The sequence below is a fragment of the Oenanthe melanoleuca genome, chromosome 1 (assembly GCF_029582105.1).
Source record: "Oenanthe melanoleuca isolate GR-GAL-2019-014 chromosome 1, OMel1.0, whole genome shotgun sequence".
In the NCBI taxonomy this organism is placed as follows: domain Eukaryota; kingdom Metazoa; phylum Chordata; class Aves; order Passeriformes; family Muscicapidae; genus Oenanthe; species Oenanthe melanoleuca.
The window spans coordinates 47,418,945-47,439,652 of record NC_079333.1 but is presented as its reverse complement, the minus strand read 5'-3'; the positions used below and the strand labels follow the sequence as shown (position 1 = coordinate 47,439,652).

General features: G+C 36.4%; 1 protein-coding gene across 3 annotated transcripts in view; it reads right to left on the bottom strand.

The window, feature by feature from the left end:
* Positions 1–1,050: 1,050 nt before the first annotated feature.
* Positions 1,051–20,708, bottom strand: part of PDS5B (PDS5 cohesin associated factor B) — a 96,798-nt gene continuing 77,140 nt past the window's right edge. Inside the window, exons 26-35 of one of the 3 annotated variants that reach the window (XM_056490414.1) lie at positions 18,030–18,144; positions 17,546–17,678; positions 16,618–16,737; positions 16,216–16,278; positions 13,855–14,000; positions 11,761–11,866; positions 8,239–8,681; positions 8,047–8,148; positions 5,004–5,145; positions 1,051–4,155 (exon numbers count right to left, since the gene is read on the bottom strand). In XM_056490414.1, coding sequence (XP_056346389.1) covers positions 4,120–4,155; positions 5,004–5,145; positions 8,047–8,148; positions 8,239–8,681; positions 11,761–11,866; positions 13,855–14,000; positions 16,216–16,278; positions 16,618–16,737; positions 17,546–17,678; positions 18,030–18,144 — 1,406 coding nt within the window. In that variant the 3' untranslated portion in view covers positions 1,051–4,119. The remainder of the gene's footprint in view (positions 4,156–5,003; positions 5,146–8,046; positions 8,149–8,238; positions 8,682–11,760; positions 11,867–13,854; positions 14,001–16,215; positions 16,279–16,617; positions 16,738–17,545; positions 17,679–18,029; positions 18,145–20,708) is intronic. The other 2 variants (XM_056490421.1, XM_056490431.1) reach the window with 2 other exon arrangements.

The following is a 20,708-nucleotide window of genomic DNA, read 5'->3' as shown; positions in this document are numbered from 1 at the left end:
AAATACAATGGCACTTGGGGACCACTGTGAAGAGATCAGATCCTTTGGACACCAGAATCTGAAGAACTTTAAAGCAAATTGGGGGGGAGGGGTTTTTTTCTGTATTTCTATAGCAGTTGCCAACATTCAGCTTCTTTTCCACGATCAACAAAACAGCAGAAGCTGTACTATATGCAATGAAGAGGGCATCCTAAGGATGTGGGGCAAACCTGCTGACACATCAGGAAGTTTGCTTGTCTGTGGAACAGATGTCACTTCAGTCACTGTTAGGGTATTACACCTCAATTAGTAAACATTGTAAAGGCAACATCCAATGCAAAGACTGGAATAGCAATCAGTGAGCACAACAGAGAAAAAGAATGCATTCAGATTCTTCTCCTCCTCCTGATGGGTAACTGGTCTTTGTGAATTTTATGATTTTGGTCATTACTGGACCATCAGAGTAGCAGGATGGCCATCTAGAACACATCTTAGTCATGTGTGTTTGTAGACATGAGGCCTTGATCAAACATAGTGGTGTACCTGAATGTGTCTCTTTAAAAATGTGTTTGTAAAATATGTAAGTGCACCTACTTGGACGAGGTAGAAATGTATCCATCTCTACACTATATATAATTTAAACACAGGCAAGTTTGTAAAATTATTCCATCCACAAACTCAGAATTTTGCTTAACACTGATGTCCAGTTTCAAGATCCTCATGTCCTCTGTGTGTACAACAGTGAGAATATTAAAACAGCATTTTTGGGTTTGTACTTGTATTTGCACAGGATGACTGCATTTTAGAATTAACCCCACAGAGTGATAGGGATAAGTATGAATGATAAGTAAACTTGCAGACCCAAAACCTACCGTGTGCATTCACAAAAGCAGACTTGGATAATCTCTCAAAACCTACCCATGTAAATAAAAGCAGCAAGAAAACTGCATACACCTCTCTCATTTTTGGTGGTGCCTTTTCTAGAGCATCAGATGACAAATGCTATGCCAGAATAAAGTATTTAGGATTCAACACTTAAGTTTCTTCCAAGTTACTCACAAACTGAGCATATTCATTTTTGATGAAAATGTCTTTAATATTAGTATCTTTTTGTAAACTAATATTTTTGTTCACAGAGATCCAAATGTCACAATAACAAGTGTCAAAATATTTGGAAAAGGGTTCAATTTTGCTAGAAAATAAATTCAATTGGCAGAGTCAAGTAAAGTTAATGGATTCTAATCATCTGAGGTGGAACAGGTATAGTCACATTAGAACTTTCAAACACTTTCATGTTTCCTTCCTATTAGTGGGTTAGCTAGCCCTAAATACTCATTATCTCAGTCTGTGACAGGTAAAAAAAAAAAACCACCATGCTTCTGGAATCAGTGAATTATTTGTAAACACTAGTATAAAGACTACAATCCCTGTTTGGATTTTGCTCATGAACTACAGATCACTGAAAGTTTCCTGTTGCACTGCAGCAAAAGAAAGGAAATGTAACAAAAGCTTTATTTGCTGCAAAGTACAGCAAGATACTTTGGTAATCTCACAAAAATTTCATACTGGAACTTGTTACAGTGAGTTCAATTTGATCTTTTAATGTAATACAGTACATTTTTATAAACTTAACATTATCATTGCAGAAGAGCATGCTAACTGAATGTTAGCAATTTATCTTTTATACATAATTATAATCTACTGTAGCTACTGTACGCAGATCTCAAAATGTTAGTACATAAAATATTCATTTTCTTTATATGAGATGAGAATGAACTTAGAAGAGGTTTGAATATAAGAATGACATATTTGCTGTGCCTATTTCTCAAGAAATAATGATTTACACATTATTACCCAAGAAATCAACATTTAAATTGCAAAACTATAGCTTAAATTTACAATAAACATTATGATCAGTAATGGTGCATCAATATTCCATGAAGTTTAACCTAACCATGTTTATGCACATAAAGCCTCAAGAGTCTGCAGCAGTTTCAGCATTAATTTTTCATATTTTTGTATAAAATTGACTTAAAGGTACATCTTCCATAAATGTTTTCAGTGCAATTCTGTCAAAGAGGAAAGTACAAAGCTAGTTTTCAATCATTTTATACCATAAAAAACCCTCAACAACTTGCATTTGCACTGCTGAAGCATAAGTAAGCCAGTTCTGTTGTGCCAACTATTTCAAAGTCAATTCACATCAAACCTAACTGCCTTTCTAGTCAGCATTTGCCCTGTATCTATAGGTATAAATGTTGAAAACATGAATACTGAAAGAGGGGGAAAGTTAAAATGAGGCAGAATAATCTAGTTGTTTACAATACTTTTTCCTAGTGGTACCAAAAAAAATGAATAATGAAAAAATTCTAAGGGTTGCTTCTTTTATTAGCAATCTTACAGTTTGGAAATTGGTAATCTGTGGTTTAGTACTATCCTTTCCTGTAATCTTTACAGGCAACCTTGTGACAATAACTTATTTATTGATGGATTATGTGAAAACGCTCCATTATTCAATTAAATTTTCTTAGGTTAGAAAATGATTTTTCATGTGTTGTCAACTGTAGGAAACCAGAGGGAGAACAGCACCTGAAATTATGATGTGTGCTTGGCTAAGCAGAGTATAGTAACTGATATATTTTGGTTCAAAGACAGTTTGTAAACTGTTAAACTGCATACAGGATACTGCTCTATGAATTTTTTTCTTTGTTTTTTTGCAGATTATAACTAAAAAAAAAAAAAAAATCAAAACCAACAAAAAACCAGAAAACTCAACACAAACCAACCTGTCTCTATTGTAGCATAAAATAAAAATGGAGCTTCATTCAAATCTTGAGTATCTTGACTGTAATAGTTGACAGCTGGTTATTTAACAAAAACTTAGCTCTTCATACCAAAAAAATTTGGCTCAAAAAACAAAAACAAAAACAAAACAGAAAGGGACAATAAACTCTCAATAAAAGGATCTCTCATGAGGCAACCTACCATATACTACTGCTAGATACGAGTTTCAAAAAAAACATTACATCCCATTTTGAGCACATTTTTCATAAACATGCAACTTCACTATAAAATACAAAACACTTGGCTCTCAAGAACAGCTTTATAAAGACACACTGCATCAATAAAATTTCTCTTTGCGATTAACTTTACATTGTAATAAGAACTGTATTTTCACTAATGTTTATATATCAGATTTCATATTATAATGTAGTAATAATTTGCTCTTTGTGAACATCATGTTCAGAAGGAAATATCTATACACATTAACATACTAGACTATTAAAAACTCAGTTACAGAATTTTATTGATACAGTAGATTAATAAAAACTGATAGGGGAAGATAAAATGGGTAGGGTATTCAGTACATTATTTAATAACACACTTTTAAAATTAAAATATTTTAAAACCTTTTTGAATTTTCAATGCCACTACAAGTCCAGAAAAGTCTGGCATCAATACTGAGGTGTAAAACAAAACTTCTTTCCAAATCTGTATCTCTTGTATTATTCTATCCAATATTGTTCAACTGTAAAAGAAAGTAATTTAGCACCTCTGATGATAGGTAGGTGCCTGAAGGTAAACACTAGGTTATATTCATGAAGGAAACAAAGACTTTATTTTCTTCCTCTTCTTCTCCTTGACAAATAGTGGCAAAAGAATGTGGCACTATTTGTTCAACTGACTTGTTTTTCACAGTTAAATGTCAACAAGAGTACAAATACGAACACTGACAGATATTGCTTGAGATCAATTTTCAACAAACTCTGTTCTTTTTTAAAATCAATCGATCCAATAAACAGTGGGGTACTGTCAGTTTAAAGCCGCAGATAAAAGCTATACAAGCACTTTATAAGTCAGAAACATTAAAAAAAGAACTATTTACAGTTTTCTTCTTTAGTTCATATGTCTACAAAGCCAGCGCACATTACACTTCACAAAAATCCACAGTTAATGATATCAACATGTGTGTGGCTAAAGCTTGTGACCTAGGGACTGCAAATGCAGGGGCAGTACAATAGGTTTTGTCTTTTCTTCAGCAACCCCATTTGTGCACTAACAGCTTCATTCAGTCTCAAGCTTTATATTAAAAGCATTCTTCAAAGCTTTCACCTGGAAGGCTGGTAATTACATGCTCACTCATCGTCTTTCCCTTTTGGAACTTCTGCGACGGACCTATTTGGAAAAAAGATATTTTAAATTTTTTAACAGAAAAATTTTGAAAAATTCAAGAACAAATATAATTTATAAGGGAAAAAAATGCTCAGGGTCACTCAATAATGTTTGAGTATCCATACACAGTGGCGTTCATTAATCATTTTGTTACAAGTACAAATCTCAGTCAATGACCAGGACCTAAATCCATTTGATGTTACTGAGCCCACATTCTTAATGGAATTCACAACAATGCAGTTTCCTCTCTCAGAGTTTTCATACACTCAGATACTCCGACCATCAGATGTATCCAAGAGTGTGAAGGCATTCTCAGTTTTAGTATGACTACTAACATTGCCAATGTGTTTGTATGAAATAAATATAAAAGTGAACTCATTTTAACATATGCTGGTAAGAGGAAGAGATCAGTTTAAGATTCTGTTCCAAGACTCCATGCTTATTTTCCAGCATTATTCATTTTGTGTGTCTGTTTTGTATCAAGAAGCTTCATTCCCTATTAAAATCTAGATGAGAAGAATGGGCAGGAGTTACCTGGAAAGTAATTCCTGTTAGACACTACACAATTTTGGCATACAGATAAGAAAGGCTACACAGGACAGAAACTTCAAGACACTAGACAAAAAGTGTTATTTTCCAAGAAATGCAGCTTCTCTAGGAAACTACACTGCAGATCCACCACACGACAGTGGCAGCTGACAACCACTCCATTCATTTTAAAAGAGGAAGGTTAAGTTCTAAAAATGGGGAGAAGTCATTCTAAGAACAAAAGTCATTCTCTGATCATCAATACACAATATACAGACCATACCACAAAGACTCAGAAAGAAAAGCTCAGGCAGTTCTCTTACATTGATTGTGGAAACTTCCTCTTCTTCCATTACTTCTTCCTGGGGAATGTCATCACTGACAGGTGAACCACTCTGAAACACATCCATCTCTTCACTGGATTCATTCTCTTTACTGGCTGCTTGTTTGGAACGTCCTGCACGGCTACAATGAGAAGAAAAATAAAGATCAGCTTCACAGCACATGTACATCTGCAATTGTATAAAATGCATGAGCAAACATTCCAGTTCACAAAAACAGCAGCCTTACTATTTCATGTTACATAATGCTGCTGTCTTTTACACCTGTCTAGTTCATCCGTGCACAGAACTGAAGTGAAACTAGGAGGCTGGACAACACCATTTGAAAACAAAATTGTTCCCCAGTAGAGGGTCAGGAACACATTCTGCCTCTATAGACACGGCAGATTTTTCTCTTCAGTGCCACAATTCATGCCAAAATAGGTTGACATAACATTAACCAGTAAACAGGAAAAGCCAAACAGCCAGAGATTGAATACTGTTTGTTGGTTTTCTCTCTGTTCAATTCCACAAACAGATGTACTCTACTTCTCCAGGACTTTTTACATGACAAATTTGAATAACTGCATCTAGGATTTTTCAGACCTAGAAGAACCCATATTGCTACTCGTGAAATCAACACTATAATGAACCTAAATGGAAATCTTTCAAGCTATCTTAGGGATAACCAGCATAACAATACCTTAATCAGGATAATCAAGAACAATCAGTTAACAAAATCTTAAACTGCCTGTGTTGGTTATGGGATTTGGCCAAAAGCAAAAAGCACCCATTTGCCTAAAATGAGAATTAGCCAACACCCCTTGCCTTTAAAAAAAAGGCTACTAAAGAGGTATCCAAAACTCCACAGCTGCACCCACATTACAGTAGCACAATTCAGAATCAAATCACTGAATCATCCCATTTAGTGCAGGTGCAGTCTTGGTGCACCCAAAGTTGGTGACATTTTGGTTGGAATGAAACCGGAAACTCAGTCCTGGGCACACAACAGACAGACTTCAGTCTCCAGTGGGGGCACAGATCCAAAACAATTGTACTCAGATGCCATCACATCATGAAAGTGGTAGGAATTTTCAATCCTGACAACCACAAAAATCCAGACAAAATCCCTCAACTGCATAGCAATTATAGTATTTCCAAACCAACCAACATGCCATCCCTTAACACAAATTAGCCCAACTCAAGTCTTCCAAGACTGATAGAAGCAATGGAATTGAAAAGGAAGCAGAATTATGTACAAGCTAGGGTCTTCCTTTCACATATCACAAAAATAAGCCTGTTCACATATGCTAATTGGCAACCCCATTTGCTACCAGAAATAGGTTATACATTACAACCCCCAGGATACATTACCACCTCATACACAAAACCCCAAATTCTTATGCCAAATCCATTCCCAAGGAGTTCAGAAAGCTTTAAGCATTTGGTATAAATATATTTATCTTGTGGTACACAATGCTGTCTCAGTCTATCAACTTCCTTCATTTCAAACTGATGTAGATGAGGGAGAAAGGCTTGACTACAATGCACTTTGAAGACTGAAAAATGGCTACTGTCTCACCTTTCTCTTGCAGATTTGGAAAAAGAACAGTCAAAATGTGGGTGGTCTGAGAAAACAAACAAACAAACAAAACACAACCCACCTTTTTCTTTTTTTTAGATGAAATTGAGAAGAGATTCAACAACTAACAATTTTGAACCCTGAAACAACTTTCTTGGGCTCCCCCTGACAGGAACAACATACATACACATGAATGAAGCTATGGTTGTTACTGATTGTGGGTAGTGATATAATTTACTGTCAGCTTAAAATGTAGTAAAGAAACATACCAAATTCACTGAGAAAAGTTATTTAAATATAACTCTCTGACAAACACCACATAGCACATCACCCAACAATAACTAATTGGTTTGTCTTCCCTGCATGGCAGTAGCAGTTTCCAACTCTTGATCTACTGCACATGTAGAAGTGACTTCTGGATAACCAACCAGTGTTGGGTCCTGTGCTCCTGGTTACAGAGTCAAGGAGAAACAGAGGTGTGACCTGAGGCAGGGAAACTGGAAAGGTGGGGATGTTGTGCATGCAAAATGCCAGATCATGTGATCCAGAGTGAGCTCAGAATTTGAAATGAGGGTACAAGCTCTTTCAGGCAAGGTTCTCCTGGAGGGAACATCCCTGGTATAAGGCAAGTCAGTACACTACACTGCCAGAGGAAGAGCAATGTGATGCTAACTAAGCCCAGAAGCCAGAAAGACAACAGAGATATACAAGAGTGATAGACAGTAGATGTCCCCATGTAGTGCCCTGAGGAATTTATATCAGGTTCTGGAAAAGTAAATATTCTGCATGAGCTGCAGTTTGATACAAGTGGGCAAATAACGCCTTGTGCACCTCTACTTAAATATATTATCTCTAGAAAAGGTGCAGCTACCAGTATTTTCCTACAGCAGGCACAAGAAAACAAAGATAGCCAACGACAGAGTTTACCTTCATTTGGGAACTTACTTCACTTCAGAATTTTCAGCTACTTTCAGCTACTCCCCTTCAGTGATCACAACACATTTTATTCCCATTAAAATTATTCAAGTGAATAGTAAGGTCAAAAATTAGAAAGGGAACATTAATTTAAGGAGAATCAGAATAAACTTAATTCTCCACAAATCTGTTTCACCACAGTAACAATTTGATTCTTCCCTGCTATCTGAAACAAACAGGGCCACTTTCTTCTCCTTTAACTCCTAATAAAGCCCTATCTTCAAGGCTTTTATGTGCTTTATTGACTTTTCTCCTAGAAAAGCAAAGCTACATACATGCTACCTGAGCACATTAAAATTACTTACAGCCTCTTGCTCTATTGTGAGATGCCCTAGGAGAAGCAGCTAAGGAAAACATTTTAGAAATAAAAACAGCAATTTATTTTCTTAACCGTCAACTACAGTATTCTGAAATATTTTCAGTAAAGGTTTGCTTGGGGGCACAGAGGTATTATTTAATTTTCACTAAACACAGATTTAGAACACTTACACTTTTTTTTGCTGTGCTGGTGGTGTTTGTGATGACCTTCCTCGTCTTTTCTGTGGCGTAGACTGTGCTGATTCAACTGTACTAGTTTCAGATGGTTCTGCTCTGTTTTGAGGAAGACCCAAATTGCAAAGCATCAAATTATAACTAATGTCAGAGATAAAAAATACACAGCTTACAAGAAGATGGACTTACCTCTGCTGTGTTCTTTTGGATGTCCTATTTTGCCTGCCTTTTGGTTTTTGTTCAATGTTTTCAGTTTGCCTTTCTTCCTCCTCCTCCTCCTCTTCCACTACAGCTGCTGGCGGTTGTTTTTTTTTGCTCCTTTTTGATGACTTTGCCACTGGTTCTTCCTTTGGTGTTGCCCCATTATTTGTTCTGGTAGGGCGTCCTCTTCTCCCTTTCTTTGGTGGGCTGTTCTGTTCATCCTCACTTTCTATCACATCTTCTTTTAGCCTTTTTTCCTCTTGCCATTGTGTTTCATCAGCTTCTGATACAACTGCAGGTCTCTTCCTTCCCCGTTGACTACCTCTAAGCTTCTGCTCTTGACTCAATTTATTCAGGTCATCTATGCTTAGCTTCTCTTCTGAATCTGTGATAGTGGCTTTCTTCCTTCCTCTAGGCTTCTCCATCTCTGACTGAAAAGGCAAGATTGCACCATTAAATAAAAAATTAAACTGCCATATTCAACAGTCACATGTAGAAGCTTCCACCAACAAGATAGAGTCTTAAAATTATACAAGTTGTCTCAGATTGTTTACCATATCCCTTTCAAAAAAACATTTGCAAAAATATAAACACACACCTACATATAAAATACCAGAAAAGGGCGAAATATTATTTGAAAGGTGAGTACTTAAAACCCTGAAGTGTGTAAGGACTTCCTTATCTGTGTCCTCTGCTGTGTCCAACAGAGTAGGACAGGACATCCATAACTGCATTTCTATCAATAGGAAAATATAAAGACAAAGAAGATGGGAATTGCCAAATTGTGGCTTCAGCTCTTGCTGTGAGCTGCAGGGTGCAGCTCCTTGCTCCTATGCTGGCTCTGGAAGGCACTAATACAGGAGACAGTGGGCAACCTGACTTTACAACTGCAGAAGGAAGCACAGAAATTGGAGGTAGCTGCCAAGTCACTTTTGTCAGAGCTGTACCAACATTTCCTCTGAGCAGCAAAATAACCTGCCTAAGCTTAAAACCAACAGTTTGGATCAGAAAGGGCCTCTGAAGATCATCTCATTCCAACCACCCTGCCATGGGCAGGGGCACCTTTCACTAGACCAGGCTGCTGAAAGATCCAGCCTGGCCCTGAACATCTCCAATGATGAAGCATCCACAACTTATCTGGGCAACCTGTTCCAGTGTCCCATCACACTCACTGTAAACAATCCCTTTCTTATTTCCAACCTAAATCTCACCTCTTTCAGTTTAAGACTGCTGCCCCTTGTCCCACTGCTACAGGACAAGTCAAATCTTTCTCCATCTTTCTTATATGCCCCCATCACATTGCAAGGCCACAATAAGGTCTTCCCAGAGCCTTCTCTGCTCCAAGCTGAACAATCCCAACTCTCCCAGCCTTTCCTGTCGGCAGAGATGTTCCAGCCCTCTCATCATTCTCATTGCCTTTCTCTGGATCTGTTCTAACAGCTCCTTGTCTTCTAATGGGGACCTGGAGCTGGACACAGCACTCCAGATGAAGGTCCAAAGAGAGTAGAGGAGATATCAAGAATCCCCTCCCTGGCCCTGCTGGCCACTCTCCTTTTGATCAGCCCAGAACACAGTTGGCTTTCTGGGCTGTGAGCACATGTGGCTGGCCCATGTCCAGTTTCTCCTACATGAGTGACCTTGAGTGTCCTCTGCAGGGCTGTTCTCAATCCCTTCATCCCTCAGTCTGTATGGATACTGAGGATGGCCTGGAGCCAGGTGCAGGACCTTGCACTTGGGGCTCTTCAACCTCCTGGTGTTGCCCTGGGCCCAGTCGTCAAGCCTGCCAATGTCCCTCTGGATGGCAGCCCTTCCCTCTAACACAGAATGAGGTAGAACTCATTCTGAATCATAACTTTGAAAACAAACTATTCCTTTACCTCTCCATGCTCTAGTTCTCTAAAGAGCACAGTAAAGAGCCATAAACAGTGCAAAGATTTCAACAAGCAGCTACTAGGGCCATATTGCCCCAACCAACCCTCAGAAAAATAAAAGCAGAAAATATTAGTCATCCATCATTTCATGGGAACCATGACTCTTTCATTTCACATCATGAAATTATGCAAAAGTCCAAATATTTGCACTTTTTCTGTTTCATATCAATGTTTGTTTCATACTAACACTACTGTATTTCAACACATTTATTAGTATTTGCCACACTGAAATTTCATCTACATAATCAGAGATACATAATTTAAAACCTGAATGAAGGTTTTTCTCCCTTTACATCTGCCTCATGACGTAAGATAGAGATCAGCTTACATATTCATTCATGTCTCCATTTTGACCAAAAACCTTTTTCAAGAAGAGCAGAAAGAAAATCTAGGAAGGGTATGAGGGCAAAAATGAAAAGAAATTGAAGGACAATGATGACATCTCCTGTCAGTTCATGTCTTCAGTGACATTCTTGCTATTCCCCACTTCATTTGCTTTTGCAGATGTACATGTCACTGCAGCTCCTTTTAGCTGATTTTCAAACTAAAGTTTGAACACTGACTTGTACATGCTTTATCACTGAGCTTTCTCAGTAGTTACCAGTTCAAGCTAATGCTTCTAAACATGAATTGCATGCCAGAAGCTGTCAGGACTCTCAGACTTTAAGGTTTACAGAAGTGTTATTTTTTTTTGGACAAGAGACTCCAGATTTCTCTTATATAGTTATAGACTGGTTTGCTTTTCCCACAGTATAAGATAGTTATTTATACTTCAAGACAAGCAAAAGTTCAGGAATTTTTACTAGTTAGTAGCTTATGTCCCAAGCAATCTAGAAAAATGCACCAGAATGACATAATGAGAGAAATGTCAGAGACAGTAAAAAGAAACCAAGCAGCGGTGACATCAGATACAGGACATCTTTAATGCAGCCTAGAAAATCCAGTTCTAGCAAATCTGATCTTATTACTTTATCATGCATATCCCAAATACTACAAAATTTACAGACTGTCAACTGCTATTAAGGCACAAAGTAGTGAAACTTACTAGTGGTATGGGAAATTATTATTGCTTTATTTGACCTGCTTTTAGAATTACAATACAATTATAATTTTCTTTGGTGGTTTACTTTTCTCTATTTTGATACAGGTATAAATACTGCTTAAAATAATATTTAGCCTGCTTACAATTTCTTTTACATATTAAAGCACTACATCTAAGTTAGAGCCCAAATAATGTTTTACATCCTTATTAGGAACCTTTCTTATTACCAAGCTACATATATTTATCTCCATTGGTAAGAATTAGCAAGGATACTACTACTCTCCAAAGCCTCAGTGACCTCAGGGACATGATTTTGTGGTGGACCCCAGTCTTTGGAGTTAATGGCTGGATTTGATGACCTTTAAAGGTCTTTTGAAACCTATATGATTCTATGAGGAATAGAATCTTCTTTTCACTGCATTTTCATATCCAACTCTAAACACATTTTTCAGTAGTTTAAAATATCAATTCAGTTTCATGTTTCAGCATTTTTTTTAATGATCTCTAATATCATCACGTTAATTTTTAACAGCTCACCCTTACAAGATCAGAGTCGTCCCTTTTGTCAGTTTTCTTTCCTGGTAAGGGTGAAGACAGTGTGAATTCTTCATTTTCACTATGGTCCATTTCAGTACTGTCAAGCCTAGGATGAATAAACATATATTTCCCTCATTATTATGATACATTGGGCAATCATTAAAAAAAGTACTAAGGACAACAATTCTCATAAAAAATTTATTAGTAAACAGAACAATTTAGTAAAAAGAACAATTAGGCAGAAGAAGCCTTTCAATATGGTACTGTAGATACCAAGGATCACAAGCCACCTCATCTAAGTCTCAACAGAAATGTTTGGATCTAAAACCACGTTCAATTTTCTTTTTTCACTGGGAAAGACAAGCAGCCTTTTAAAACAGTTGCAAGGGAACTGTGTTTGCATACAATTGCCTACACTTCCCTATAGACATCAAAGATCGCCACAGAGACCAGCCAAAGCACACACACCTTCCTATGGTGAGATTTAGGCAATGAAACAGCAATTCAAAATTTCCCTCTGCTTTTTGCAGCAGTGATTTCATTTTTATTTCAGTTTCTACAAATGTAAACATGGACAGTAATGCCTCCTGCATACGTAAAGCACTGAGTCCCACAGATAAAAGGTAATGCACAAAAGCCAATACACAACTCATTTCATTTCATCTGCAGAAGCAACACTTTTAAATACCAGTGCAAGTTTTTAAATGAAAAGAAATACCCTACATGTCAAAATGAAAAGTGGTATTCAAAGACACAACTCGATTCCCTGGCCTGGGCACTGCATAGTGAGTGAAAGATGTTGTCACACCTACAGGTTTACACTCTCTATTAAATGGGAGTAATGGGAAGCTTAGGTTTTATACATCCTCTCAAAACATGCAAATCTGCCTGTACATATTCAGACAGAAATATCCTGCATCCTCAGTCATTCCCATCTCTTCTCTTTGTCATCTCCACCCAAAACACTAATTCCATTAACTAAAGTGAACTGGAGAAATCATGAAGATGACAGAACATGTTAGGCTGTGAGTGCAGCATTTTTTAAAATTTGATCTCAAATTTGTTTTGCTGGATATAGAGAAGAATCTGGAGTCCACCTGTCATTAGCCAGTAATACAGTGCAGCATGTGAACCTGCATGACTTGTAAGAAATAAGTCTTTCTGCAGACATTCTAGTGGAGAAATATTTCTTATAAAAAAATGCACTTCATTTAAAATTTGTATTATATATTGAATAGTCACAGAAATACTAAATAAGAAGCCTTAAATTCAAACATAACATTTCCTAACAGTCTTGAAAGAATGTGAAACAGCAGAAAGAATACATATAGTGGAGGCTATACAATCTTTCACTGTCATTGGAAAAAAAATAATGAAAATGTGACTCTGTGTTAAAAAAAAAGAGAACATAAGATAAAGTAACTGTTGAATAAACTACAAAACTGACACAAAATCAGCTGTAATTTTAAAGATGGATAACTAGAAGATGAGTTGTTTACAGTACACTCACCTCTTCATCACGAAACTAATCTGAAATCCAAAAATATTGGTCTGCAAAGTCCAGCAAAGTGCAGGACTCGAGGAGAAAGTCATGCAGGACCACCACAATGGCCTACCAGCTCTCCCTGGGGTGGGATGTGTTTGTAGCATTACAGCCAGGTTCCCAGGGACTGCAGCTGTGTGTATACACATACACACACACAGATACACGTGTACGTATATACGTGTGGGGGAATATATCTGTCTACCAAAAACACATCCCCCAAAAAATCAAAACATATGAAACTTTCCTTTCCTCCTTCAGCCAACTCTGGATGTAATTTGATTCTGGTTTTTGTTTCGTTTTGGCGGGTTTTTTTGTGTTTTGCTCTTTGGGGATTTTTTTTTGGTTTTTTGGGTTCTTTTTTTAAAGAAAATTTATTCCTGGAGTTAGAAAGCCAAATTCATGGTTTCAGTTATACCAATGTGGTACTGTAACTTTACTTCAATGGAAGAGAAAAGAATTCTGTCTTTTACTTAGAAAACATTATACAAGTCTTCAAAGTTTCCATTACAAATATTTGAAATATCAAAGATCCTTTGTTGTCTACCAACCTCCCTTTGATCCTTCCTGGAGAGCTTGGATTTGAACTGCTGCTGGCATTGCTTACAGTTTCCATTCGTGCAGATTTGGATTGAGACTGCTTGCCTGCTGACGAAAGAGGCTTATTAACTGCTCCAAGAACATTGGCTGCTTTGGGCTGAAACCAAAAATATATTTCTTTTATTTTAAGCTACACGTTCAGATATTGTTAACATGTACTATGCTTAAAACATTCACAGATTTCACTTTCTGCAATCATTATGTTAATTTTAACACAAAGTGATAAACATTTTCGTATGAAGGCTACAGCAGACACCAGAAGGAAGCTGAGGGAGCTGCAATCAAATAACTAGCTGCCACCAAAGCTGGTATTCTCTCTAGCCTTACAGTCTGTCCTCTTCTCACTGGAAGTGCTGTGTGCTCACTGGACCCTGCAGTCAGGCACTGCATCACTTCGTGTGCCATTTGCTTTCTGCTGATTTATCTAGCTGGACCTGCTCCCCATCTGCATCACATAAGCACCTGGCCCAGTGAAGCAGAAATAGGAGCAGGACAGCCCTTCCAGCAAAGAAGACATTAAACTGGCAACCACATTAGTTTCAACTGGGGATAAATGAGAATCTCAAAAGCCAAACACTGTGGAAAAGATTCTGATGCTTCTTCTATAGATTTAAAAATGTTAGGCTTTTATTAAGTGCCACAGTTTCCAGACACTGGTGAGCTTTGGGTTATTAATTTAACTGGATTATCTTTCAGACCTGCCGAATGCCTCCAGCTCATACTAACTTTTGAGAGAATTGAAAGAGTTCAATTACTCCTAAACAGAATGGCAAACACCCATGTAAAAAAATGTTGAATTAAAGACCATTCCCTGCATTTCTCATTATCCATTTTCTCCTTCAATATTAGATTCTAGCTATGTCTGCAGTTAGTGACAGCTACAAAAAGTTCAACATGCATATCATATCAGCCTTGAGTGTTTCTTTCTCAGAGCTACAGACCATGGAAGTTCTGGTTATACTTTTATAGCCAAAGGGAATGTTACACTTACAAAGATATATTCTGCACTGAGCACACAAAAAAGCAGCATATGCTTTCCAAAAATAAACCTTGGAGAACTAAATCCAGCTCAACAATTTGCATCTGCTAGTTTAGAACTAAATGTTAATCAGTGTATGCTGAAAGAGCTCAAAAGCAAAGAGATTTTCAAATCCACACTCAACTGGACTTCCTGCTAAGGAGGGACTAAGAGGGCCTGCACAAACAGTTCCTCCCTTTCAGAGAATCTACACTCAAAGCCTTCCTGCCCTTGGTGTTCCCTGCTTATATCCACTCCTCTAACATCCACCCAAGCCAGTCTTCCACTCACAAAAATAAGACTCCTCAGACTAACTTTTATTTCATTATCCTCTCATGATTGTGAAGAAATTGAAAATTTTGATGGTCAAATACACCTCTCCTGTTTGTTACAAAGTTTTAAAACAACACAAGAACAGCTAGAGTACCCAGCACTAGAAATTTAAAATAATATAGACTAACTTAGGATTTAAAGAATTTCAATGATTATCTATTCAATCCATAAATGTTGACTTTCAATTTCTCAAAGAGAAATCTGCTTCTTTTCCTAGCTTGAATTACTCCTTTATTATTAAGTTACTAGCTGATAGCCAAGGCTTCCTTAGCAAAGTTAAGGGTAATGAACATGCTGCAATTTCTTTCTTTTACAAGGTGACAAATTAATGTTCTTTGTCATCTAGAACAGGATGCATTAATCCAGTTGAAAACCACGGTTTGTAATTTCCTTTCCCAGACTTTAATTTTATTCTAAAGAGTACCTGGGTTTAGTTTTAGTAAGAAAGAACACTGCCATTTAATAGAATGCATATTCTAAAATAACAAATTAACAAAACTGCAGAACAGTCAGTTAACTTGTAAGGTACTGCAAAATGGTATTCAGCTTTGCCAAAGATTAATTATGTGATTTTTAAAATAATTTCTGTTACAGTTTTCCATAGCTGCCACTTTGTATGTATGCAATATTGTAGTCTTCTGCAGACTAAAAAGGTTGACCATTTTGTAAACTTGACAAATATGGGTTGCATTGGGGTGTTTTTAGACTCTGTCCTTCTAAAGACAACAGGCTTTGACTATTGTTGCCACCACCCAGCAATTTTCCCTTTACCGGTATCTTTCCCTATACATAGAAACAATCTGTTCTCTAAGTATTTCATTAATTACATGGTAGTTTTCTTTAAGAAAACAACAACAACAAAAACCCCCACAAGAAAATAAACAAAACCATCACTCCAAAAACAAAGACAAACTACAACACAAGCAAACACAGCACCAACCCCAACACCCCCCATACCTACCTTTCCGGGGGTGAAAAAAGACTTCATTTCCGGAGGAAGATAATTTTTGGTGTTACTGAAATTCTGTAAAAAAAGGGGGTGGACACAATTAAAGCAGTAATCAGTGAATGAGAGATAGATATAGATATATTCTGGAGATTGCAATGAAAGATTTCATTTACATAATTTATGTTTTTGAATTCTTAAACTAGAACAGTAATACGGGAGTAGGAGATAAGAGAAATTGGTGTGTGCACATATATATAATAGATGTACAAAAACATATAAATACATACATTTTCAACTTCAATATAAGAAAGAAGCCTGAAGTTGCAAGAAATATTTAAGAAAAACAATCCTGAATTACAACTAGCAAATATTTAAACAGACTTATCTCAAGAAAAATTAAATGCCAAAGTATACCTTGTCAGGTTGAGTAAAATATCTGGCTGGAAGTACAGGGTCTTTAGGGGATTCCAAACTGTATGTTGTACTCTTTGACATAATGATATTCATTGCTACATCACAGACTGTATATAGTTTCTGTAAATAATAAAATTTAAAAGCCAAATAACACTTAATTGAAAGCCTTGACAAAAGACAGTCTCTCTCTCATGCACAAGACCACAAGAATCACAGTTTAAAAGCAATCATCTTAAACATATAACACTAGGCTACATCTTAAACACTGTCTCTCAGGATACTGAAATACAGATGGTAAAAGCAAAAGCATTGTAAGTCTAAAAGTTGAAGACAGATGATTTCATGGTCTTTCCACACTTAGGATTACTGCTTGACTTAGTTTCTAAGAGTTAATCAAATGAACGCACACACTCCCACCCACCCACTACCCAAAACAAATCCCTATGGCAAAAGTAGAAAAGGGACAAATCTGGACATGATGTGATGATAAAGACCACAAAAAAGAAGGTTTGATACATGCACTACACAATACACACCAGAGATTTCTAATGTATTTTTCTTCTTCTGTTAAGTTTACTCTTGCACTTTAGAAATGAAATACTAAAAAGCACTTTAGTAGATGATTTAAACAGTAAATTTTATAGTTTGTATCTATTTGAAGTTAGTGCTTAGTTATCTTACTGAGACAGAAATAGAAGGACTGAAAACTATTACAACTCCCTTGCAAATGTGCAAGAATTACTGAAGCACAGAAAAATAACTGCCATCTAAACTACAATAAATATAATCATTACAGTAAATAAAATATCTTTTCATACATATAATTCTATTGAAAGACATTTTGAAGTTGGTATATAAACAAAAAGCAATTCCTTTCCATTAGCAGGCCAGAATTAAATGCAATTTCCAATCAAAAAGCATCACCTACTTCATTCATTTTTTGATCATCTGGTCCTTGAGCATCCTTAGTCTGTTTGATATTTTCTACCATTTTTCTGATAAACGCATGACTGTTGTTTTCATTTTTAGCCATTAATATTTCCAGTATGAACCACAGGCACCTAAAGGAGAAATGAAGTATCCCACATGAAACAAAGTACAAAACAAATTCCTTGAAAAAGCACATTTGAGAACATGATTTAATCCAGCTTTTACTAGTATTATGAATTTGAACCAGACTAACTCTGAGATAACAGTTCTTTTGGAAAAATGAAGTAAAGATGAGTAGAAGGTGAAGTGTTCCTCTATAAAATATCACAGAGTACTTAAAAAGCACCTATACTACTTCTCTCAGTATTTTACAGAAGTAACTGGCATCATTAAGCACACTGGACTGTGTAACATGGCACCACAATGAATTAAAAATTTACTTAGAATAAAGTCAGAAATAACACTATTAAAAGTGGTCTTACTCTTTAATGTCCTTGAGTTGTTCAATATCCTGGACTTTGACATAATCTGGGTCATGAGCTAGAAGATGGATAGTATAAGGAACAACATACTCTGGTAGAAGTGACAATAGTTTCTCTGAAAAGCAGAAGAAAGATGCATCAATAAACTATATAAGTATGCTTTTCTACCAAAGAGGAGAGAACAAATTTTGAGATCAGCATCCATTAAGGTATAAACACATACGGGCCTATCATTTCTCTATGATGCTCCATTTCATGGCTGATGTGCATGTTTCATGCATGCAAGAATTAAGATTTTCAGTCAAGCACTGTCCTGCATTTTAGACAGCAGCTGCTCACATTACTAAGCAAAAAAATAAAGATGCAGCAGGGAAGGAAGAAAACATAATTACAACTTCAGAACACTAGCAAAATTGGCTTGCCTTAGACATTCCCCAGACAAACCAACCCACTATTATTTGCACTAATTAGAACCTCAATAGAATGCTCATCAAGAGCTCATAAACTCAGTTTTTCAGTAACTTCCTGCCTTGGACAATTTCTCATATAACTATAACAATAATTCCAACTGTGTCTGGAAAATAAAATGAGCTAGTTCCAGACAAAACAGGAAAAGAACAAATATTGATACATACTATATTTAACCCCAGTCATGACAAAAAACAGTAGGAAAAAAATAGAGAAAAAAAATAGAGCTTTTATCTCTAATGAAAGAAGACACAACCTGAAAGGTAGGGTGGCTTTCCTACCAGCACATAGAATTACAATGTGCCAAAACCCTTCACAAGAGTCCTTTATGAGCTTTGAGGAAGAAAACTTGTTAAAAAAAACCGAATCTTGTCATTTTTCTGCTTAGTGACTTTCAAGTAAAAGCCCATCATAAGAATATAATTCCCATGCAAGACACGTCTCTACCCAGATGAAACTAGTAACAGATACACAATCAATGTAAGTCTCTTCTTGAGTGGCTTCCACTCTGAATAGAATTTAGAGAATTTAAGAGGGCTGAGAATAATTCCTGCCAGCCTATAAAAGGCCAGTGTGGAAAAAAGAGGTGTTTTACTGTCTGGTACCAGTCCTTAGAAAGTTTTTCTCAGGCTGGGTAAACAGAAATTTACCATATTTTCAACAAAAGCTGAAATCCACACAAAATATCCAACAGATATCCTCCTCACCTGTATGAAGTTTTGGAGACAAAATGTATCACAAAATCACTCATTAATAGATTCAGACAAGTAGCTGGAATAATCAAAATGCAGATTTCCAAAGGGGGTACTACCATCATTACCACCCTGATTTACTGCACGGTCAGCAGGGAGAGTGGCAGAGTAAGAGACACATTTAAATATTGCATCATTTCCAGAACTGAGCTTCTGCTGAACTGCTGCATACGAATATTTTAGGATATAAACAGTTCAAGACATTTTATTTGCTGAAAGCTCAGACTGGTAAATCTGAATGGCATGAAGTTAACATTGTAATCCTAAAAAAATCCTGCAATCTATATTTAATCCAGGCTCCCCATGCATTATAGCATATGTCAAATCAAAGGCATCACTCAATTATTTCAGCAAGAAAAGAATTTATCAGGTGCTCTTTGAGGTCCTACTGGATAAAGAAAATCACATACACCTAGGCTCCTCTTAATTTTTTTGACAGATTTTTGATAGTAACTTTGCAGCACCTATTTTAAACATATGATAATTCTTATACTTTCTGTCTAAAAACTAAAAAGAGTTTTTGACTTTCAAGAGGGATAGTCTTTAAATTACTTAGAGGTGTTTGTTCAATTTTTTTTTTTTTTTACATGTTATTGAGTGGGAGAAAAGTACCACTTTTTTCTTTAACTCTAATTAATGATACATAAAAGGATTTGTCTGCAGACTTAGTCTCTGATCAGAGTCTAAGGGGACTGAGAAAGACTGACTGACATAGCTAGTATAAAGTGATTCACAAACACAGAAGGAAGTCAGTTATCTGGCAGCATCTCTGAGATCAGATTCATGAAACAGGTCTGGTTTAGGCTAAAAAGATAAAAAAATCCCCTTCATTTCACAAAGGTCAAACCGTCAGTAATCTTTCAAAGTAATAAAACTTTCAAAACCTCTTATCTAAAAATGCTATAGCTCTTCACAAAGGTCTACTTTTCACTATGACCCTGTACCAGCATTGTAATACTGTATATGTGTGTAGCTTTAAGTCAAGAGGACTAATTTAATAAAAGAAAAATAGCTGACATGAGTCCATAATAACTTCCAAAGCATTCCCATGATCAGACCATTGGCACTGAGAAGAAAGAATTGCATAAACTCATCCTGAAATGCCAACAAATATAGCCCTTTGCAGGAATAACAGAAGATGCTACTCAGTACAGCAGTGCAAGGACAGTCTATTTAGTACAGCATTTATGTTATAAGGTTACTTATTAGTAATTGCTGAAGTAAAATTAATCGTTGTCACTTCACTTAGAACATTATTAACATTATTAAGTTCAAACAGTACATAATTGCCTTGGAAAATTACTTCACTTCCAATATATTTAGGCATAAGCATTTGCACAGTTTTCAACAAAACTCAGAGACCTCAGCAGTGCCTGTTAAAAAAAAAACAAAAAACAAACCAACCAAACAAAAGAAAATCTGGACAAAAGAAAACCAGAAAACCTGAACATTTTCAGTT